General features: G+C 48.8%; 1 protein-coding gene across 1 annotated transcript in view; it reads left to right on the forward strand.

The window, feature by feature from the left end:
• Window positions 1–12,804: 12,804 nt before the first annotated feature.
• NEURL1 (neuralized E3 ubiquitin protein ligase 1) overlaps window positions 12,805–23,939 on the forward strand; it is a gene marked incomplete at both ends in the record, with an annotated part of 79,898 nt that continues 68,763 nt past the window's right edge. Inside the window, one exon of the mRNA XM_079705121.1 lies at window positions 12,805–12,889. Within this exon, the coding sequence (XP_079561247.1) occupies window positions 12,805–12,889 (85 nt within the window). The remainder of the gene's footprint in view (window positions 12,890–23,939) is intronic.

Below are 23,939 nucleotides of genomic sequence, written 5' to 3' on the forward strand. Positions count from 1 at the left end.
ACTTAAAGGGCTATTACCTCTCAGGGTGAGCAGGTGGCTTTACATTAAACAAAAATTCTGTATTTTCTAAATTGCCTATTTTCTAATAATGATTTTTAAAATTTTCCAATAAAAATCATAAGTACTTTTACTGGAAAACCTCACAGGGATTAAGGGACAAGGCAAAAGGAAGGAAGATCATCTTTTGTTGTCGGGAGGCTGGGCCTGATATACAAGGAGAGGCAGAAATCGAAGAAAAATAGGAGAAAGATTTATGTTACTCATGTGTGTGGAAAGAATATTAACTTGTAGATCTGCTGCAGAATAATGCCTCAGATCAGATGTTCTCAACTCCCTACCCTACCTCTGGGCTCTGCAGCTGTGTTCCTCCAGATCTTTTAATTCTGGGAAATTTTTTAAAAATCAGATTTTCATTTTAATGCTGACTTAAATCTATTTAGCAGTTTTAAACACGTGTTAACTTGCAATTGGAAGATCTTTATACAGCAAGTCTTTGGTTTCTTTTTTTCTCAACTTGGGGTCTTGGAGATATATTCTTGGGGGTCCTCCATATTTTTATTTCCTTCAAAAGGAATCTAGGTATTTGAGAGATACTGGCTTGACTGTTCTTGGAATTCCTGTGATGGAGAGGGCTCCTTAGGAAAGGGTGCCCCCTACTGGAGGAGTCAGTGTGTCCGATGTGTGTGTGTGTATGTGTGTGTGTGTATGTGTGCGGTGAGTGTGTGTGTGTGTGTGGTGAGTGTGTGTGTGGTGTGTAGCGTGTGTGTCCTCAGAAATACAGGCGTGGCTGTGTTTCTTCTTTCTGTATAGAGAACACACTCTCCCCTGGGGTTTCTTCAGAAGGAAGACACTGGATGCGTGTCCCACTTCTCTCTCAGGACTGGGAGGCTATTGTTCCCTCGCATCTCTCAGAGCTGTGGTGCCCTCTCTGTCCCTGACAGACCTGTCTCTCTTCTACCAAATGACAGAGGCCTCTGTGGGATCCAGGGGACAGGTCTTTCTGGTCTTCTCTGGCAGACCTGGCTGAAAGCAACATGGCACTTCTGTGGGCTCCACTCTGGTGACTGTGTAGAGCCACATGGCCTGAGGGACTGAAAAGAGAATGAAAAAAAAGGGGGGGACTCTGACACATGGCATTAGAACAACTGGCTAATCATTTGGGGAAATGTAGGTGAATTTATTCACAATCAGAGGCTGGGGAAGGCCTTTGTGATCAGAGCACAGAATTCAGTAGCTGTGAAGGAGAAGATGGATGAAGTGGGCCTCATAACTTCTGTGGGCAAAATGCCAATCAGCAAAGTGAAAATAGCAAAAAACTGAAAAAAGGCATTTTCCACACACAAGCCACACAAAGCCCTATTTCCTTAATTTGCAGAGGAATCATATAAATCAATAAAAAAAGATGATCAATCCTATGAAAAAATGGGCAAAAGATGTGAACAGGCTATTCACAGAAAAGGAAAGACAAGTGGCCCCAAATCCTGTGAAGATTGTAGTCCTCATTCTTAATTAAATATGTATCTGAACAAGCAGGTGCATTTTTAAACTAAGTTTTTAGAAACTAAAAGATAGATATTACCCAATGTTGATGAGGTCTTAGGGAAATAGTCACTTTAATACACTGATGGTTGGAGTATGAATTTGTACGAATTTTCCTAGAACAATTTGGCAATATATTTAAAGCAAAAATTTAAATATACGTGCCCCTTTGACCTAACAATTACATAGCTCTGTATTTGCCCTACGGATAGATTTGCAGAAATAGCCAAGATAAACAAGCAAGGATGTCCATGATAGATTTGTTTTAATAGCAATAAAACTGGAAACAACCCGAATTTCATCAATAGGGGATGTTTAATAATTTGTTTAAATAAATTATGACACAGCCATAAAGTGGGATCTATGCAGTCATTAAAAGAATGAAGCAAACCTATGTGTGTTCATATGAAAAGAACTCTAATAGATTCTAAGTTTTTTTTTAAAAAAATGTAGTTTAGTACACTGTGCATAGCATAATCCCTTCTGAGTAAAAATGATATAAATATGGAAAAGTTTTGGTATTGTGCATACACTTTTTGCTGGAAAGATATATAAAAAATGTAGACAGTTAATACTATTGGGTGGTAGAACAGGGGAGACCTTTATTTTCTTTCCAGTTTATACCTTTCTGTGCTGTTTGACTTTTCAAACAATGTACATATGAATTTATTTTAAAAAGATCAACAGAAGTATTCTGGGCAGGAGATTTATGGATTTTAAAATATGTTTCAATATGTAAATAGATAAACATTAAAAAAATAGGATTGAAATATATGACTCACACAAAATAAAATAACCAAGTTCAAACCTTAACATTCTTCTACACTTTAGTTTTTGGTTCTCACCCTACAGGTTACACAATATGGAACAGTTGCATTGGTTCACAATACATTTATAACTCCTTTTCTCAGAAGAAGAAACAGATAAGCCTGGTTTTATAATATTTTCACCTTCTTCTTTTAAACATCCCTAACAATCTATAAAAATGGATTTTCTGACCAAAGTGAAACGAAGTGGTTTCCAGACCCTGTGAAGGGGGCGGGTTTTCTGGTGTGGAGGTCCTGCCAGCGGTGGCATCAGACATGAATGTCGGGCCAAATGCACAGACTTGGGGGCAAAAACAGGGGAGGTACTCTTGGTGGAGGGGACACCCATCCAGCTGGAGTTTCTGAATTCTACCCTTACTCCATAAATATGAAAGTCAGAGTAACCCTGAGCACCCTCTTTTCCCTGTTACCCGTGCCCACAAGCTCATGAGACTTCTGAGACGTATTTGGGACAGCCCTGGGCCAGGAGTGGCAAGTCCCAGTTCTGAGGGTAATTGGGTGCATTGGCTGCACACCCTCAAGCTCTGGCCACATGACAATAGCTGTTCACTGGGCATCTGCAGAGCCCACAGCTAGGTGCTGTGCTGGTGCTGGGCACGCACAGGTACCTACCTCAGGTACCAGACGTAGGCAGTGGGGCATCGCAGTGCGAGCTGGGGCGCTCTGAAGAGGACCTCCACTTGCCTGAAGTTTGGGGAGTTTCTTTCCATCCTGGGAGAGAGTGTCTGTGATGGGGAGGGCTCTTCTGCTGGAGATCCAGTCTCAGGATGAAAGATGAGAAAGTGGCTTCTGTGAAGCAAACATGCCCAGAGGGTAGCATCTGGGTGGCTACAGAGTAGGGCTAATTCTTCATTGATATATTTTCTTTATAATGAAGTGGTTAATGGAAGCTATAAAGATATATTTGCCCCCCCAAATTCTCTTCCCGTTTTGAAACAGGAAAAGAGCAACCTGTAAACATTTTAAAGGTGTTTTGATTGACTCGAGGACCCCCCCCCACCAAAGTTTGCCAGAGACAAAGGGGAGTCCAATGGAGGTCTAGCGCCACCTAGTGGTGGCTAGAGAGAGAACTTCAGAGGGACAGGAGGGAAGAGACAGTGGGACGCACAAGCCCGCTCACCTGGCTGAGAGAAAACTTTCCACAGGCTGCTCTCATTGGAAAGAGGTCCCCCTGAAGCGCCTTTGGGTGAAGGGTGAAGGGTGAAGGTCGGAACAAGCGAGCGCCTCTGGGGCGGCTCTTGGGAAAGGAGGATAGAAGTGGGAGGCTACCCTGGCAGCGGCAGTGGAGAAACGTCTGTTGCCTATTCTGGGTCTAGGGATGAAGGGCACTTGAACTGACTGAAGGCTGTTGACTTACTGGAGATGTGCCTCCTGGCTCCTATGTGTCTTTCAACTTTCACCATGAAGGAGTTTTAAATTTTTATGTGGTCCTATTTATCATACTTTTCTTTTATGATTCTCTGATCTTTGTAACGTTCTTAGAAAAGCTTTCCTGCCAAGTAAAGGTCATTTAAAACATCTATGAGAGAAAGAGGATGCTGGGGTATTACATTCACTTTGAGCATTTCTCTTTGAGTTCAGTTTTGTTATTTTTAAATCTATTTCATGTTCATTAGTGGCTATGTGCTTCCTGGTTAACTTCCAGAGGGCTGAGCCAAAGCCCCTGGGAGTCTTCAGGGTCTCTACGGTGGGAGGAGGCTGGCTCAGGAACTCAGGGAGGACACCTCCCCTGCAACAGGTGTCTTCCTCAGGCTGGCACCTAAAGGAATCCCATCCTGGGGCAGGCATAGCATCGCAGGGATTCAGACTCAGACTGTCCTAGGGCTGAACCTCAGTGCTTCACTTATCAGCTCCTAGTCAAGTATCTTAACTTTCCTAAGCCTCAGGATTTTCATTTGTAAAATGGGGACACTGTTGCTGCTGCTGCTGCTAATAATAATAATAGTAGCTACTTCATAGGGTTATTACCAGGCTTAAATGAATTAATACAGATGAATTGCTTAGACCAAGGCCTGGTATGTATGTCTATGTGCTCCATAAATATCACCTGTCAGTATTACCTAAGCCAGTGGCCCTGAGATGGGTCAAGGGATGCTGTTTGAAATTACTAAACAAGTTTTCCAAACAGGGATACATGTGGTCCTCTTTCCGGTGTTGCACATTTTTCTTTCAGCTTCTTGCAGGGATCTCCATCTGTCCTTTTAGATGCAATCTTAAGAAGGCTTGGTCTCAGGCCTGGATTTTATCTATAAGCACTATAGGCCCAGGACTTAGGCCTAGGTGCTTTCTAAGGATCTTAAGACTTAAGACTTAAGACTCCAGCTTAAGACTGGAAAAAAATATTACTGGCTCCAAATTATGAAAGGAAAACTTCAAAATCAAAATTAAGAAATGTTTACTTAAATGTCTATAAAACAATGTTGTGGCAACTTCATTAACTGTTAAATGAGTACTCATAAATATTTCATTATATTTGAAGACAATCGTAGGTTTTTCTCACTTGGCAAGAACTCCAACACATGCAAGATTGTTTAGAAATAAAACCAATTGTAAATTCAGTGAGTTCCTTTTACTCCAGTGATTTCAAAAGCCAAATTTACAAAAATCCTTTCAAAATGTTTAAGACAGGAAAATTATGTTTAACCTGGGGTGTAGTCTATTTTACTATGTTTGACCTTATACAGTTAGGCACCAAAGATAAGAGTTTGGGGGTCTGTGAAGATCTTACAGTTAGTCCCGGACCTAGGGCTGCCTCCCAGGAGGCAAGTCTGTCTGTGGAGCAAAGGAGGGGGAGGGAGCAGGTGTTACCCCTCCCTGCAGAGCCACCTCCTGTCCTACCTTCCAACGTGACTAGCCCTGCCTGGGTGGCAGCCTGCGCTGGTCTGGCCCCATATGGTGTTCAACTTTCCTCAGGAAAGCCTGCAGGCATTCTTTAAACGTTATCCTCTCACCTAGAACACATGTCCATGTTCACAGTCTCCCAAAGTGTGATCGGTTAATGACCTGCATGAGATTCTACTGAACCAGAGTCTCTTGGGGCAAGGCCCTTGAATCTGCATTTTATTAGACGTGCTTCCCCTGTCCCTCCCTCTGTAGATGATTCTGATGCATACTGAGTTTGAGACTCATCAGTCTACAGTGGGTGTGCACTACAGGAGGGGGGCAAGATGATCCAGTTTTAAAAAAACGGATTTTATTTTTTAGAGCAGTTTTAGATTCACAGCAAAATTGAGTGGAAGGTACAGAGATTTCCCATATACCCTCTGCCCCAACACATGTGTATTCCCCCCCATTATCAACATCCTCCACCAGAGTGGTACATTTGTTACAACTGATGAACCTACATTGACACATCATTATACCCCAGAGTCCAGAGTTTTCATGAAGGTTCATTCTTGGTGATGTACATTCCATGGGTTTAGACAAATGTATAATGTTATGTATCCACAATATGGCATCACACAGAGTATTTTCACAGCCCTGAATCCTTTGTGTTCCACCCATTTATCCTTCCCTCCCCCTAACCCTTGGCAACCACTGATCTTTTTCTTGCCATAGTTATGCTTTTCATACAGTATGTGGTCTTTTCAGATTGACTTATTCCACTTAGTAGTGTGCAGTTAAAGTTCCTCCATGTCTTTTCATGGCTTGATAGCTCATTTCTTTTTAGCGCTGAATAATATTCTACTGTCCGGATGTACCACAGTTTATTTATCCATTCACCTAACAGAAGGACATCTTGGCTGCCTCCAACTTTTGGCAATTATGAATAAAGTGGCTATAAACATCCACGTGTAGGTTCTTGTGTGGACATAAGTTTTCAGCTCCTTTGGGTAAGTACCAAGGAGTGCAATTAGTGGATCATATGGTAAGAGAATGTTTCATTTTGTAATAAACCACCAAAATGTCTTCCAAAGTGGCTGTACTGTTTTTATTCCTGTCAGCAGTGAATGAGAGTTCCCATTGCTCTGAATCCTCACCAGTACTTGGTGTTGTCAGTGTTCTGGATTTGGGCCATTCTAATAGTTGTGCTGTGGCATCATTGTTTTTTTTTTAATTAATAAATTTATTTATTTTTGGCTTCATTGGGTCTTCGTTGCTGCACGCGGGCTTTCTCTAGTTGCAGCAAGCGGGGGCTACTCTTTGTTGCGGTGCGCGGGCTTCTCACTGCAGTGGCTTCTCTTGTTGCAGAGCATGGGCTCTAGGCGCGCAGGCTTCAGTAGTTGTGGAGCACGGGCTTAGTTGCTCCGAGGAATGTGGGATCTTCCCAGACCAGGGCTCAAACCCGTGTCCCCTGCATTGGCAGGTGGATTTTTTTTTTTTTTTTTTTTTTTTTTGCGGTATGCGGGCCTCTCACTGTTGTGGCCTCTCCCGTTGCGGAGCACAGGCTCCGGACGCGCAGGCTCAGCGGCCATGGCTCACGGGCCCAGTCGCTCCGCGGCATGTGGGATTTCCCCGGACTGGGGCACGAACCCGTGTCCCCTGCATCGGCAGGCGGACTCTCAACCACTGCGCCACCAGGGAAGCCCTGGCAGGTGGATTTTTAACCACTGAGCCACCAGGGAAGTCCTGGCATCATTGTTTTGATTTACATTTTCATGATGACATAAGATACGGAACATCTTTTCAAATGCTTACTTGCCATGTGTATATTTTCTTTGGTGAGGTGTCTGTTAAGGTCTTTGGCTCATTTAAAAAAATTGAGTTTTCTTATTATTGGATTTTAAGTGTTCTTTGTATATTTTGGAGAATAGGCCTGTTTTAGATATGTCTTTTGCAAATATTTTCTCCCAGTCTGTGGTTTGTCTTTTTATTCTCTTGACAGTGTCTTTTGTAGAGCAGAAAATTTAATTTTAATGAAGTTCAGCTTATCAGTGATTTCTTTCATAGTTCATGTCTTTGGTGTTGTATCTAAAAAGTCATCACCAAACCTAAGGCCATCTAGATTTTCTCCTATGTTATCTTCTAGGAATTTTATAGTTTTTCATTTTACATTTAGGGCTGTGACCCATCTTGGGTTAATTTTTGTGAGTGGGGGTGTAAGGTCTGTGTCTAGATTCACTTTTTTGCATGTGGATGTCTAGTTGTTCATGTACCATTTGTTGAAAAGACTACCTTTGCTCCATTATATTCCTTTGCTCCTTCATCAAAGATCAGTTGGCTATGTTTATTTCCAGGCTCTTTATTCTGTTGCATTGATCTATTTGTCTATTCTCTCACCAATACCACACTGTCTCAATTACTGTAGCTTTATGTAAACTTTGAAGTTGGGTAGTGTCAGTCCTCCAACTTTGTTCTTCTCCTTCAATATTGTGTTGGTTATTCTGGGTCTTTTACCTCTCCCTATACACTTTAGAATCCGTTTGTTGATATCCACAAAATAACTTGCTGGGATTTTGCTTGGGATGCATTGAACCTATAAATCAAGTTGGGAATAAGTGACATCTTGACAATACTGAGAACCACTAGTGTGTTCAGCCCTAAACTTAGCCCTGGGAGGTAGGAAACTGGACTGGAGTACACAAGAGTGCAGGACAGGCTCCCCCATAGTGTTGGCAATGAAACTGCACCTCACACAGTTCTAGGCATACAGGCAGTGCTCAATATGGTCACTGGAGCGATGAATGAAGCTGAATCCCAAAGCGCCTGGGAACAGGGCAGTGAGGTGGCCATTCCATGCTATGATGGTTAGCAAAGACTCCCATCCTTCAGAGGAAAGGCCTGGCCTCAGGGAAAACTTTGTGGCAAAGGTACTGTTGAGAAGGACATTGGCCAGAGAGACTGCTCTGGACAAGGCTCTTGGGCTTACTGGGTGGCTGTATTGATAGGTTAATTCACTGCCTTATTGATTCATTGATTTGGTGAATAAATATTTGTTAAGAATAAATATTTGTTAAGAATCTACTATGAACTCAGGGATCTCCCCATCTAAGATGTCCAGCTGCCCCCTGCAGTTCAAGCAGGACAACTTCTGTACATGTTTTCTTTTTTTTGTTTGTTTGTTTGGGTTGTTTTTTTTTTTTTTTTTGCGGTACGCAGGCCTCTCACTGTTGTGGCCTCTCCCGTTGCGGAGCACAGGCTCCGGACGCACAGGCTCAGCGGCCATGGCTCACGGGCCCAGCCGCTCCGCGGCATGTGGGATCTTCCCAGACTGGGGCACGAACCCGTGTCCCCTGCATCGGCAGGCGGACTCTCAACCACTGCGCCACCAGGGAAGCCCTGTACATGTTTTCTGATGGCTTGATAACTATGGGCTGGGCCTCAGAGGATGGTAGCCTCAGAAGGCTAGTTTCTCAACAAGGAGGGAAGTGTCATGCTGTTGACGAAGGTGGTCTCAAGTTTAGGGGAGCCTGGCTTGGCCTAGATGAACTCCACTCTTGCCTGCCTGGTGGGGGACCATCCTTGTGGCTCGTTCTGGGCTCAGTCTCCAGGGGCTCGGGGAAGGAAGAAAGGAGGTTCTCAGTCAAATATTTTATTATTTTATCAACATGGAGATGCTTCAAGACTTGAACTGATCTGGGAGCTGTGGAGAGTGAGAAAGAAAGGGAAGGGAAAGGTGAGCCAGCAGGAGGAGACCAAGCAGGAGCAACAAGGGCAGAGAGACAGCAGGAGAGAAAGTGATGGGGACAGAGAGAAGCAGGGAAGGGCAGGGAGAAGGGGAGAAAGACAAAAGGAGGGAGGGAGGGGGGGAGGAAGAGGGAGAGAGAGAAAGGAGCCAAGCAGAAGGGAGAGCAACGAGGGAGAGAGAAGGGGGGACTGGGGGCCAGAGCTGCTGCTGAAAGAGCCCCGGTTCCACACTGAGTCTCTGCCTGGGGTCCTTCCTCTCCTCCGCGTTGGTGTGAGAGCTCACAGCACCCACACGGACACATGTGTACACACAGCCAAACACATACGCACTGACACCCACACCCTTGGGCAGCGCCTTCAGAATCTATACTGCTGGGGAGGCGGGGTTGCCACGGTGACAGGTGCTGGAGCACCACCTTATGGGTATTAATAGCTTCCATTGAAGCCACCAAAACAGTGACTTCATCCAGCCAGCCGTTTCCCTGGCTGGTTCCTTCTCCCTCCTCCCTTCTTGATTGGGGCTGGGAAGGGCCCTGGGCCGCACAGGCCGCTTCCCCGCCTCCTGGCAGCCGCCTTGGTGAAGGCCTCAGGGATTCCATCCAAGGTCCAGGGGGAGGGGTGTGCTGCGGTTCTTTGCTCCTCTGAGCTGGGTCTAACCACCGCCCCTGCCAGGAAAGGGTTTCTGAGGCACAGGACCTGTCAGAGGGGTCACCCTCAGCTGCTCTGGGTCCCATGCAGCCACACCTACCTCCTCTAGGTCCCTGCCTGGCCAGAGACTTCCAGCCAGTTGCCACTTGACAGTGGTGTCCCCTCCCACAGCACAGAACTCCTTGGAAAAACAAGGGCCAGTCTAGGGAGGTGACATGGGGTACAAGATTTCAGGGGCATCACGCTTAAGCTCGAGCAAGTGCAGGGTTGGTGTTGCACGATGCTGACAGCGAGTGCCTCCTTACATTTCACACCAGGGAGGCCTCCCTTGTCTCATCCTAATCCCAGCCCTGTTGATACTCTCATTATCTCCTCAACCCTCTGGGATCAGGGGACATTTCTGTCCTGCCCTCAGTTCCCTGTCTTGGTCCCTAATGCTTCTCACCTTCCTGTACGGCTCCCCCGGATCAGCCTGTCCTGAGCTGCAGAGCCTCTGGACTCTTCAGGCAGGCACCGGTGTCTGGTCCCCTCATTTCCCCTTCCCTTTGACCTCCTCCATCTCTCCCCTGCTTGGCCCACAGCCCCAAGTTTAGACCACATGGGGCCTGTGACCTACCTCCCTGCCATCCTCTACCTTCGGGGCCTCACCCCACCCCCATCCCTGGCCTATGCCCCTTCCTGAGGAAGGGAAGGAGGCGATGAGCCTCCCCGCAAGCCACTGTCGGCAAATCCTACCAAGGGCTTGCACTTGGCCCACACTCCGGGGGAATTAGTCTCATCTATACAGAGTTTTCAGATTTATTCCGATGCCAGCAGTAGCCCACAGTGACCTCATTCCAGCAGACTTCAGGGGGTATATGAGTGCAAGAGAGTGTGTGTGCGCTTGTGTAGAAGTGAGTGTGTGAGAGAGTGTAGACATGTGTGTGCAAATGTGTGAGTGTGCTGCCATTCAGAGCCCATGGATTTCTGATGCATGAGTCATCGGCTGGAGTGAGCCTCGGGGAGATACGCCCATAAAAAGACAGCACCCCTGACCTGCCACGTCCATTATGCAGCTGGCTGGGCACATGATCCTGGGCATCTAAGAGGCTGGGGGCGGGGGTGGGGGCTGTCTTTCCCTCCAGACCCCAGAGAGCAGCTGTCAAGGATATTTCTAGCTCGCCTGGAGTCCCAGGCATTTAAGGATGTGATGCCTGCAATGGGGTGAGGGTGGAGGGCAGGGGAGGGAGAAAATGGTGGTTCAGAGGCTTTCCTCCCAGGGTTCCCGGTGGAGTTCTGCTGGCAGGCAGGGCGATTCACCCATTCCACAAAGCATTTTTGGACAATCTGTCATGTGCTAGGCATAATCCTGGGGACTGGTGACATCATGGTGAATGGAGTTGTCCTGTTCTCTCCCCTCACAGAGCTTATGTTCTAGTGGGGGAGGCACAACAGAAACCAGGGGGAAAGGCTACTTTCAAACTAATTCAGGAAGATAACATAGAGTAATGCTATGGAACATGACTGAGAGTGGTGAGGGTTCTCTAGCTGGGGCGGGCAGTCAGGGAAGGTTAGGAGGTGACACAAGAACTGTGCCTGAATATTGAGGAGCTGTCATATGGAGACTTGAGGAAAGAACCTTCCAGAAGAGGATGGACGAGATGCCTGATGCCAGCCCACGTCCTCGCTGGATTCTGGGTCAGAGTTGCTGTAGCCAGTCAGGGAGCTAGAGGTGATCTAGAGGAACAGGAAGGCAGATTCTCTGTCCTGGGGGGGAACTTGTCTCACCTTCTAGCCCTGATAAGACAGGCAGAAGGAAATGCCCCCATGTCTAGGTAGGAGGAGAATGACTCCCTTTCCCTTCCTGCAGGTCCCGGTAGCGGTGCTGAGCTCCAGGATGGATGAGTCATGTGAACAGGTGACGTGCTGAAGGCCCCTTCCTCCAGGAAGCCTTCTTTGACTGCTGCAGGCCACAGAGGCCCCCACCTCTTAGAGCTGACAGAGCCACTTGGTTCAGATTTGGTGGTTCTCTGACGGTTTGTCCCTGAGATTTGTTCCTGCACCTTGGCCCTCCATCCCATCTTCTAGGTCCAGTCTGTGCTCATCTAAAGGCCCCCCGACGCTATGCGTCCAGTAGCTGAACAGCCTGGTGTTCTTGTTCTGAGCCTTTGTCCCAGCGCCCCTTGGATCTGACTGAGAGCAAAGGGTCAAGGGCTGGGATTCCTCATCTCACTTCATTTATTCAGTCATCCATCCACTCTATAAATTTTTTTTTTTTTCCTGGAGTTTTACTATGTGCCGGGCGCTGAACCTGGTGCTAGAGAAATTGGAACTTAGGGCTACCTCGCCCGGGGCCTGGCACCCAGGGAGCTCACCGTTCTTGCTGTACGGTTTCTCTTGTTTTCAGGACCAAGTTCCACTGTCGATGAGAGGAATAAACCCAACCCCTGGAGCCTCAATCTCTGCCGGATATTTGACCCCAACTCGGGCCCAGGGACCGCCCCCCCCCGCCCCCCTCGGGCCGCGGAGGACTAGTGGCAGCCGGGAACGCGGAGCACCAGGGGCCACATCTGGCTGAGCGGGCGCGCGCGTGTCACTAAGACGCTCATTCACCGGCGCAGCTGTCACCATAACAACCGGAGCGAGGGAATCCTGGCGACTGCTGGGGGCGGGGGCGGCGGTTGCGCGAGAGACCCCGCGGGGGCTGGAGCGTGGCGGCCCTGGGAGACCCACCACCGCGGCAGCGCCCAGCACACCCTGCGCTCCTCGGAGCCCCGCTCCATGCCGAGCCGCCGGCGGGAGGGCGCCACTCACGTCGCAGCCTCGGCCGTCCCCGCGGGCGGGGACCCAGCCGGCGCCGAGCCGCCGAGACTCCGGGCAGGCCGAGCCGCTGAGCGCCCGCGCCGGGAGCCCTGACTCTATGGCCCCGGGGGAGCGCGCCGGAGCCACCGCGCCGCCCGCCACCAGCCAGAACCCGAGCGCCAGCGAGAGGACGAGGGGAACTCCGGGCGCCGCCAGCCCCGGCCCAGGGGCGCGCCCGCCGCGGAAAATGGCAGGCAGGTAGAGGGCCCCGCGGCGGGCAGGCAGGAGAGGGAGGGCCTGCCCGCCCCCTGCCGCAGCCCCACCAGGGCCCTCCCCCGGCGGCGCGCGCGCCCGGGCGCGCACACACTTGCACACCGTACCTCCTCTGCTGCTCAGCCTCGCCTGCCCCCCGCGAGCGCCGAACCCCCTGGGGCCGGATGCCATGGGTAACAACTTCTCCAGTATCCCCTCTCTGCCTAGAGGAAACCCGAGCCGGGCACCGCGGGGCCACCCCCAAAACCTCAAAGGTAAGGCACCACCGGGGCCGGGCGCAGCTGGAGAACTGCGGCGCAGGCGGAGGGGCAGGGAGAGGTGGAGAGGTGTGGCTGGCGATGCCGGGCAGGTGCCACCTGTTGTGCGTATTTGGAGATGGGAGATGCACCTCGGCCAAGGAGGTGTGCTGGAGGTGGGGGCCTGCTGGTGATGACGGTGAAAATCAGGGAGGATGGTGTTGCGTGGGGTCTACGCAGTTCTCCCAGCCAGCACCAGAAACGTCACCGGAGTCCCCTCAGGCCATGATGCTAGGCGAGCGTGCAGGGGTGAGGAAGGGCATTTGCCAGGTGGGTAGGGGAGTGTGGCAGGATGCTTAGGCCAGCCAGTTGTGCTTCCCAAGGGAAGCACCATTGTCTCCTTTTTCATCTGCCCATGGCTGGAGAGGTGATGCTGGAAGCACTAGTTGTATTTCCGATTGGAGGGTCTTAAAAATCCAGGACAGATTAACAACAGCCTGGAAGAAGGGGCCGGAGCCAGTGGCCTCTGGAGTCCTCTGCAGCTACTGACTTTTTGTATCCACTGAATCAGGTTGGTTTCTGGTTCCCCAGAGGCTAGATGTCCAGTTGGAACTCTAGAAAGGAGGGGCTGGGAGCCTTGAGACAGAGTAACATTTACCGAGAAGGTCTTTGCCTTCCAAGTCCCTCGACCCACCCAGCACCCTCAGGGAGGCCCCAAGCTCTATTCTTGGCTTTAACTCTTCAGTGCTGTCTCTGACCTTTGGAAGACACACCTGGATCCTCCCAGGCCCTCAGAGCCCACAGATTCCCTTCGGGAAGCTCCTTTTCTTTCACCCTCAAAACCAGCCAGCACTGGCTGGGCATTCTGATGGCTAAGAGTCAGGAAGGGAAGCCCTTGGGCTTTCACAAAGAACAACCCACTTCTTGAGACCCACCCCCACTGACCCTCAGGTTATGAGAAGGATACCAGTAATGCCCTTTGACAAAGCATTGAAGTTTACAAAGAACTTTCACAAATACCTTTTCAAGTGGGCAAGGAGACTGCTCTGGGGAGTCCTCAGAGCTAATCATGCCCATGTGACAGTTGAGGAGAACCAATGCTTGTTTCACGTTCCCAAAGCCAGAGAGCAGAACTAGGCTGCAGACCTGTATCTTCTGACTTGGAGTTCAGTCCTCTCTTTTGCTGGACGGTTAACCTTCAGGAGTGGGGGAGAGGAGGAGAGGCGGGACCGCCGTCCTGCATTCTAACTCCAACCCTTTCAGAACTTCAGCTCTCACTTGGCTCAGGAAAATCAGCGGGTTTGTTGTGTCTTTCTGGAAATTAATATGGCGGTACCTGTCAAGACCTTTTAAAATATCATCTTCATTGACCTTGTGATTCCACCTGAAGAATTGATCCTGAGAAAATGGAAATGCAGGCAAACACTTATGTGCTAGGCCTAGGATGCTTATGGTAGTGTTGTTTATACTAGGAAAACAACCTAAATGCACTGAAATCGTGGTGGATCCTCTTGGTGGAGTATTATGCAATCTTTAAAATAGTATTTTTGAAGAATATTTGATCACTTGGGAAAGTGCCCACAGCAGCATAATGACAGTTGTAAAAAGCAGCATACAAAGTTGTGTAGACTGTAAGAGCCCAATTTTGTTAAAATGTTATGAATGCAAAAAAAATCAAACAGCCCTTGAAAGAAAGTTTCTCAAAGGTTAACAGTTGTTTCCTCTGGGTAATGAGATCACATAAGATTTTTTCTTTTCTTTTTTATATTCTGCTCTTTTCTAAAATTTCTACAATAAACAAGCATTATTTTTTATAATCAGAAATCAGCTGTAAGTATTAGATGTATGAAGACTGTTTCTGAGCGTTGAAAACAGATTTCTAATGATGGAGGAACCCGTGGTTGAACCAGGACATTGAACCAGTTCAATGTCCTCCCTTACAAGGGAGAAGAATGAGGGAAAGGGAGAGTGAATTGACCAGTTACTCAGTGGGTCAGTCAAGAGAAGGTAGCAAAGCCAGACTAAGTCCTTCAAGGGCAGGGGTTAGCTGGGGACCAGTGAGTTGACTTGGTGCTTGAATGCTCAGCAACTGCCCCAAGAAGGTTGTGCTCCATCCATGACCCTAGGGAAGCCCAGAGAAGACCTCCATAACTGCACCCCTTTTAACCTAAAGTTTGGGATTGTGGGGATGTGAGGTCTCTGTGGCTGGGGTCTTTGGCAAGGGAGGGTGAGCAGGAGAGGGTCTGAGGCCCTCCCATGTCCCTGCTCCCACCCTAGCCTCCTCCTCTGCCTGAATCCCCACCTATCTGGCCTGGGAAAGCCCCCCCCCCCTTTTTTTGCGGTACGCGGGCCTCTCACTGCTGTGGCCTCTCCCGTTGCGGAGCACAGGCTCCGGACGCGCAGGCTCAACGGCCATGGCTCACGGGCCCAGCCGCTCCGCGGCATGTGGGATCTTCCTGGACCAGGGCACGAACCCGTGTCCCCTGCATCGGCAGGCGGACTCTCAACCACTGTGCCACCAGGGAAGCCCGTGTGGTTGTTTTAATGTTCACTCCAAGTTCCTTTCTAACTGTATCAACATTGACCTAGGAGTCTTCTCTGATACATCAGTGGTCATCCAGAATTCCATCCCCATTTTATTGGTATGACCTTGATACTGGCTGTGATTCTAAGACTGTCCACCCTGAGTTCTGCTGGGACAGCTTTGTACTCACTCAGAATTCAGCTCTGATTCTTATCAGTGTCCATCCAGAAATTTGCTGGTGGGAGGCAGGGAACTCTCGATTTTTTTTTCTCCTTCCATAATTGCAATCTATTGATTTCTCACCATTTTAATTAAAACAACTGGAAAGGTCCTGGCCTAACAGGGACCCTGAGACTCATTAGAGATCTAAGATTGGTCTGGCTGTCAGGCTGACACGAAATGAGGCTCGTCCATCACCTGTCAGGTGGTAGACTCTGGTCTTCTTCCTGAAGACACACTGACCTCACTCCACTGCTGGTGATTCCCACTGGGGTCTGAACAGTGTTGGTCTAGGAGTGTCCACGGGAGAGGTCCAAGGTATAGCTCTGGGATTAGGACCAACAGACAGTTATGAGGAGCTGCCATGTGCCTGGGTCAGAGGTGAGGGCTCATGACATCTCTGTAGATTCACAGAATGAAGATCTACTTGATAAGGTAGGGCTGAGGGAAGGAATGGAATCAAATGCTTGGTTGGATTGTTGAAATCCCAGATATGTGTGGGCAGAGGTCAGAAATGGGGGGTCAGGGAAGAATTGAGCTGGACATGGAAGGAACTGTAGAAGTTGGATTGATGGCAAGGGGTGCAGCGGGAGTCCTAGGGTGTGGACAGGAGGGTAGGGCAAGGGACGTGCAGCAAAGGCTTGGAGGTGGGATGCGTGAGTGTGTGTATATATTCTCAGTGATGGGCACAGGGTGACTGGGTCAGGGGATTCATGTGTCATGGAGACAAACACAGAGAATGAAGATCTTCCTCCTTCCCCATCTCTTTCTGAGTGCCTGCCTGCTTGGTGCTAAGTGTTGGGGGAAAGGTAACTAGGAAAGCCTATGGGAAGGACAGCTCAGTCCCAGTGGTCACCCATAGATGGGGGTTGGATAGGCCACCTCCTATCATTGTTTTTTTTTTATTGTGGTAAAATTCACATAACATACAATTCACAATTTTAACGTTTTAAAGTGTACAATTAACTGGCATTTAGTACATTCACAATGTTGTGCAACCACCACCTCTGTCTAGTTCCGGAACATTTTCATCACCCCAAAAGGGAAGCCTGTACCCATTAAGCAGTCACTTCTTATTACTCCCTCCCCTGAATCCCTGGCAACCACTAATCTACTTTCTGCCTCTAAGCATTTGCCTATACTGGACATTTCATATAGATGGAATCATACTATATTTGTTCTTTTGAGTCTGATTTCTTTCACTTAGCGTAATGTTTTCAAGGCTCATCCGTGTTGTAACATGTATCTTCTTTCCTTTCTGTGGCTGAATAATGTTCCATTATATAGATATGCCACATTTTGCTGATCCACTTGCCAGTTGATGGATATTTTTGATGGATATTTGGATTGTTCCACCTTTTGGTTATTGGGACTTTTGTGCTGTGAAGATCTGTGTGTAAGTTTTTGTTTGAACACCTGTTTTCAGTTCTTTGGGGTATATACCAAGGAGTGAACCTTCCATCTTTTCAAAGCTGGTGCTTTTGAATTGGACGTTTCGCAAAGCCACTGGTTGTGACAGATGTAGGGAGGTTGTCTCCGTCCAGCTTTGGTTGGGTGTGACACCAGCCAGACACCTGTTGTCTTCAGAGTCTCTTTTCCATGGTGGCTGAGGCTCCCGGCAGGCAGAGAGGGAGGAGCTTCTAAGGTTGGCCAAGGAGCTTTGATTCTTTGAGGTGGACCGGAGTGAGCTACAGGAACTTTCTGCAGACCCTGAATCTCCTCTCTGCTCCCTGAGGCCAGGGGTGGGGGATGCATTCTCCTAGGACAAGGGCCTAACCATTTTCCAGCCTTCACAACCTTGCTGCTACTTTCCTGATCTGGGTCCTCCTCCCAGATCTTGCAGTAGCTGGCTTCTTTGCCTCCCATTCCTCCTTTGATGCCAGAGGGATCCTCCTAAAGTATGCCTTTCATCTCGCCCGTCCCCTATCAACAGTCTTCAATGTCATGACCCAGCCTGCCATAATCGGAAATTCAAGGCCTCCATTCTTTGGCCAACCCACAGATATTCCCACAGCCCTTGTCTGGGCTCCTCCCGTAGTTGCCATGACACTTGCAGGTTAGGCGAGCTCATCCATCTCTCTGCTCCCAGCAATGCAGCAGACAGACCTGGCGCGGTGAAGGGGTGGGGGCTGGTGGCCTCCTCTGTCCCCCCAAGACTTCAGAGAAGCTGGGCTGAGACAGCCCCCATGTTGAACCCGGAGCATCTGTCCTGCACACCCTGCTGGGTTTTCATTCAGTCTGACCTGAATGAATATTAACAACCCTATATTGTTAATCATAAAAAATAATATTTATAACAGCCACCATGTGTTGGGTGGTTACTGTGTGCCAAGTACTTCCATGTAGATTATTTCTATTAATATCCTACTGACAACCTACTGAGGGGGAGGTATCATTGTCACCATTTAATATATGGGGAAAGAAAGACTCAGAGAGGTTAAGTGACTAATCCCAGACCACACAGTTAGTAACTGATGGAGCTGGAATTCAAACCCAGGTCTCTCTGACTTTAGTGTTGACCACTATATATCTTGCCCTTATAGAATTCACTCTTGGGCTCTGTCTTCCATTGTAGGAAAGGAACTGGGGAGCAATGTCCTGGCCTCTGGACAGGGCCCCAAAGGAGGGAAAGGGAGTACCATGGGGTTCCTGATGCTCCTTCCCAACCCCTGCCCCTTCCACCTCCTCTGTAGGGTTTTTAGTGATGTAGACCCATCAGCCAGTCATCAGACACTTTCAAGGGAACTTTCTGTTCCTTTGGGCCAGTGTTTCTCACAGTGAGGTTTTTCTATTGCCTGTATCAGCATTAGCATCAGCTTGAAAGCACATCTAAAATGCAGGTTCCCAGCCCCCAGGCCAGATCTACTGTCTCAGAATACCTTGGGGATGGGGCTCCCAAACCTGCAATGTTTAACAAGAGCCCCAGCTCATTCTGATATACCTCAAAGTCTGAGAATTATCAAGGCTGTGGGGCCTCAGAACAGACCCACTCTGGCACTCTTGGAGTTGGTGAGATCAGGCTTCTCAGAGGAGGGGAGCCTGAAGTTGGATGGAGAATTGGAATGGACCTTTTCAAGGGCATCTTGGTTAGGGCATGGCAGCAAAGGCACGGAGGCAGGAAAATGCAAGGTGTTGACAGAGACAGTGAGTGGTCCCTCTCACCTGGAATGTGAGACCCCCCAGTGGGGAGATGAACGGATCAATCTTTGAAGACAGACTGATGCCAGATCTTGCAGGGCCTTGGATTCCAGGATGAGTTTAGATTGATCCTGTGGGCAGTGGGAGCTATGGGTGGCTTTTGAGCAGAGGAGTGTAGTGATTTCCTTTAAACAGCAGCATCAGCAGAGGAGGGGGGAGGAGGGAATGAAGCATCCTGAGCTGCTGGGAGGTTAATGGAGCTACAGGGCTTCTGTCCTAGGCCAAGCTGAAAGGGCTGGGTGGGCCAGCCAAGTTGACGACCTCATCTAGGCTTTCCCGTGGGTGAATCTGGAAGCATTTCTGACCAATGGCTATGGTCAGCAGGGCTATTGCACATCAGGAAAAAAAAAAAGATTTTTAAGAAGTACAAGTCCTGATGCTGGGCACTATGCTAGGTTCATTCACATAGATTAATTCATTTAGTCTCTCAATAAATGTGAAGTAGGTATTATTATTCCCATTTTATAGGTGCAAAAACTGAGACTCACACATATTAAGAATACTGTCCAGAAACATTAACTAGGAAATGGCAGAGCTGAGATTTCTATCTAGGACACCAAAGCCCATGAGGGAGAAAATTGGCCTTGGGGGGAATTTTTGCATATTGGGGCTTTCTTTTCCCTGACCCTCTGAGATGGCATGTACCCACTTCCGAAATGGCATGTGCCCACTTCCAAGATGTGCACATTTAGGCCCAGGCATTGGCTGTAAATCACAGAGGGCAAGATGGTGACAGTACGGGCAAGGGCAGTGACAAAAGGAGGAAAAGGCAGGAGGAAGGAGGACAGGAGTGGGGCACTGCCCAGGCAATGCCAGGGATGCCTCCATCTGGGTATGCCAGCTGCCTGGGCCTATTTCCTGTTGGTTTGTGACTCTCTCGCTCCTGGTCCTGCACACCCAGGGGCTGGAGGCTGCTTCTCCCTGATCTGGTTGCTTTGGCAACCCTGGGCAGGATGCGAGTGGTCTCCTTGGTAACGCCTGGGAAAACTGCCTGCAGGGCTGGAGGGAAGTGGACTGGCCAGCGGTCAGGCTGGGTGGCACAGGTAGAGCCAGGCCAGACCAGGCCACTGAGACTGCAGGCCTGTGGTGAAGGTCAGGCTTATGGAATAGCCCAGGCAGTCTGTTGGCCATTCCCCAGCAAGCCAGAGTCCAGAGGCCCTGGGGGCCTGGGGGCCTGCCTGGTGAGACCAGAGGCACTAATGGGCCAGCCCAGGAAGTGGGAGGAGATGGGGGTGAGGGTGGGAAGGGGGGAGAATATAGCTTCTGGATGACAGATCCCGCTACAGGGTTTATTAAAAGATGTTTATCAGAGGTCATTACCCAGATCCTGCTGCTTTGGGAAATGAGCAGGTGCTGATGCCTGTGGGGGCCAGGACAAAGAGAAAAGCAGGGCTAGAAGAAGAGGAAGAGTCCCAGGCAGGCAGGTGGGAGTCTTTGGCTTTCTCTCTGCTCTAGCTGCAGCTCTGGAGTAGGCTGGGCTCTGTGCTGGGCTCCGGAACTGAAGTTCTCCCAGGGTGAGAGTTGGGGTTCCAGGGATGCTCTGATGCGGAGGCTCATTGTGTTGTTTAACAAACATGCTAAGCATCAGTGATGAGCCAGCCATTCTCCTAGGCGTGAGGATACGGTGGAACACAAAAGGATGAGGGCTCGCTGCCATGGAGCTTTCCCTCCATGGAGCAGGGAACAAAAATGGCAAATGAACAAATGCATCAGAGTATGATAATAATTACTAACATGTTATGTGCTCGATAGAAACTGTGCTAAGCTCTTTTCACCTATTATCTCATTTAACCTTTAAAACAACCATGTGAAGTAAGTATGATTATTAGCCCCATTTATAAACTGAGGCTTAGCGAGGTTAAGTAACTTGCCCAAGGTCACGTGGCTGGTATGAGTCAGAGCTGGGATTCTAGCCAAGATCTCTCTGACTTTGGCGCTACCACTAAAAAACCCCCAAAAAAACCCCTTTTCATTTAGAACAGTTTTAGATTTACAGAATTATTGCAAAATAGAGTTTTCACATAGCCCATGCCCAGTTTCCTCCATTATTAGCATCTTACATGTGTATGGAACATTTGTGACATTAACGTACCAATACTGATACGTGGTTATTAACTAATGTCTATACTTTACTCCGATTTCCTCAGTTTTCCTTCATGTTCTTTTTCTATACTAGGATCCCATCCAGGATACCACAGTATATTTTTAGCTGCCACATTTTATATATATATAGTTGTGTTTTCTTATGCTCCTCTTGGTTGTGACAATTTCTCACGTTCCTTGTTTTTGATGACCTTGACAGTTTTGAGGAGTGTTGGTTAGGTATTTTGTAGACCGTCCTTTCACTGGGATTTTTCTGCTGTTCTCATGATTAGACTGTGGTTATAGGTTTTGGAGAGAAAGACCACAGAGGTGAAGTGCCGTTTTAGTTGCATTATATCAACGGTGTGTGTTCTCAACATGATTTATCACTGTGAATGCTGACCTTGATCACAGGCTGAGAGAGTGCTTGTCAGGTTTCTCCACTGTAAAGTTAAAGGTGCACTTTTCTCCCCATATTGCGCTCTTTGAAAGGAAGTCCTGTGTGCAGCCCACACTAAAGGGCAGAGAGTTATGCTCTACCTCGTTGAGGCGGGGGCACTACTTTAACTGTTCTGTCAACTCTTTCTTTAGTTCCTTACCCAAGCAGTTACATTTGAATAAGGGTTGTGAAACAGAAGACCAGGGAACTTGGGGGGAACTTGACCTGGTCTTGGGGGTCTGGGAAGTGAAATGACCAGGGAAGTGACCTGAAAATGAGTAGGGGGTGGCTTCATGTTCCTGGGGGTGCTCCTGCCATGTTGGCTGTGGAACTATTCATTTAGCATCCCTGACTTTTTAAAAAATTATTTTTATTTTTTTAAATTCTTTTAAAAAATTTTTTATTGGAGTATAGTTGATTTACAATGTTGTGTTAGTTTCAGCAGTACAGCAAAGTGAATCAGTTATACATATACATATATCCACTCTTTTTTTTTAACATCTTTATTGGAGTATAATTGCTTTACAATGGTGTGTTAGTTTCTGCGGTATAACAAAGTGAATCAGCTATACATATACATATATCCACTCTTTCTTTCTTTCTTTCTTTCTTTCTTTCTTTCTTTCTTTCTTTCTTTCTTTCTTTATTTTTTGCGGTACGCGGGCCTCTCACTGCTGTGGCCTCTTCCGTTGCGGAGCACAGGCTCTGGACGTGCAGGCTCAGCGGCCATGTCTCACACGCCCGGCCTCTCCGTGGCATGTGGGATCCTCCCAGACTGGGGCACGAACCTGTGTCCCCTGCATCGGCAGGCGGGCTCTCAACCACTGCGCCACCAGGGAAGCCCTACTCTTTTTTTTTTTTTAACATCTTTATTGGAGTATAATTGCTTTACAATGGTGTGTTCATTTCTGCTTTATAACAAAGTGAATCAGCTATACGCACACATATATCCCCATATCTCCTCCCTCTTGCGCCTCCCTCCCACCCTCCCTATCCCCCCGCTCTAGGTGGTCACAAAGCACCGAGCTGATCTCCCTGTAGCATCCCTGACTATTAAATGTCACTGGCCAGCTTAAATGTCACTGTCATTAAAAAAAAATAAATAACTCTTCCCATATTTTTAAAAGCACCCCAGAGGGGGCAGTACCACTCCTAGTTGAGAGCACTGAGCTGGGTGTGGAGGGCGCATTGAAGGCTGTTCCTGGAAGGGGCCTGGCACAATCCCCTGTTGAAGATGGAGTTGGGTGTTGGCTCACCGCTGCTGCTGACTCAGGGGCTGAGTCCCGGCTGTGTCATCCCAGCCTTCCAGGCCACGGAACTTACAGCAGAAAATCATTAAATGGCCACTTCCTTGCCTCTCTGTCCATGGAGGCAAGTTGCTGGTCCCACAGGCTGTCTGTGTCGGGGGGAGGCAGGAGGAGGAGAGAGGACCCTCTTGGGATGATGGGAGGAGGGAGGGAGGTATGTCTACTGGCTTTTCTGGATGGCCTCCTTGGCCTCTCTCGCCCCAGAATGCCATGCTGGCTGCTCCAGAGGTTGGGGTGGGGACAGGGAAGGGAGAACATTGCCAGGGGAAGGTGCTGTCTTATGATTAGGATGGTGGCACTTCCACACGCTCCTGACTTTCACCTTCACCTTTCCCCTTGGCTTGCCCCAGCCTCTCCCTGGCATCTGCTGAAAGGCTGATCTTCTCCACGGAATGGGACAGTGTGTGTGTCCAGGTGGGGGTGTCCAGGTGCCCCTGAGAGTGAGGAGAGGAGGCACTTTGCCCTGATGAGAGTTGAGTGAAACTGAGAGGATGCTCCAGCTGATTCACTTCATGTGTCAGTGCCCTCTGTGCTGGGCCTGGTGCTGGGCTTGGAGAATTGGGAGGTGAGTACTGGGCATCGTCTCTGCCCTTGAGGTGCTCATGGCCCATGAATCGCTCATCCAATTCAGACATCAGTCCGTAGCGGCAGAAGGGTCCTGGAGCCTTTCTTCTCTGTGTCTGCTTTCCTTTCCTTTTTTCACCCTGCTCTTCCCAGCAAATGCCCCCTTTGAATATATTCTCCGTGAAGGGAGGGGACTGGCAGGTGGTCAGGTGTGTGCATGGGGCTGGTGGAAGGGGTGGTGGCCACTGACTTCCAACATCAGACCCAAATCAGAGGTCATTTTGTCCTACCTCCTTTCTCAGCTCAGATCTGGAGTGCTCAGCCCTGGAGAGGGGAAGTGACTTGTCCAAGGTCATACAGCTGGATTGGACCAGGTGCTAATGAGGTCTCAAGGCTCTGACATTGCTGGATGATGCTCTCAGGATTTGGCAGAGGTTAATTCCAGAGGGACCCCCGAGGGGGACGAATGATCGTGCCAATTGTGATGTGTGCTGTCCCGAGGGGAACTATTGAAGGGCTTTAAAAGGAAGAGTGACAGGATCTTTTAGATGCCTTAGAAAGCTCTGGGGCAAGAGAGGGGCAGGGGAGGGCCAGGCAGGAGGCTGCTGCAGTCTTCCAGTGGAGGAGAGGTGTGGCTTCTACCGGGCAGGGCGGTGAGCAGCCAGGCAAGTAGACTGATTTGGGGAATCCTTTAGAAGGTCGACTTGAAGATTTGGAGGTGGAGAGGGAGATGTA

Source organism: Hyperoodon ampullatus, assembly GCF_949752795.1.
Source record: "Hyperoodon ampullatus genome assembly, chromosome: 1".
NCBI lineage: Eukaryota > Metazoa > Chordata > Mammalia > Artiodactyla > Ziphiidae > Hyperoodon > Hyperoodon ampullatus.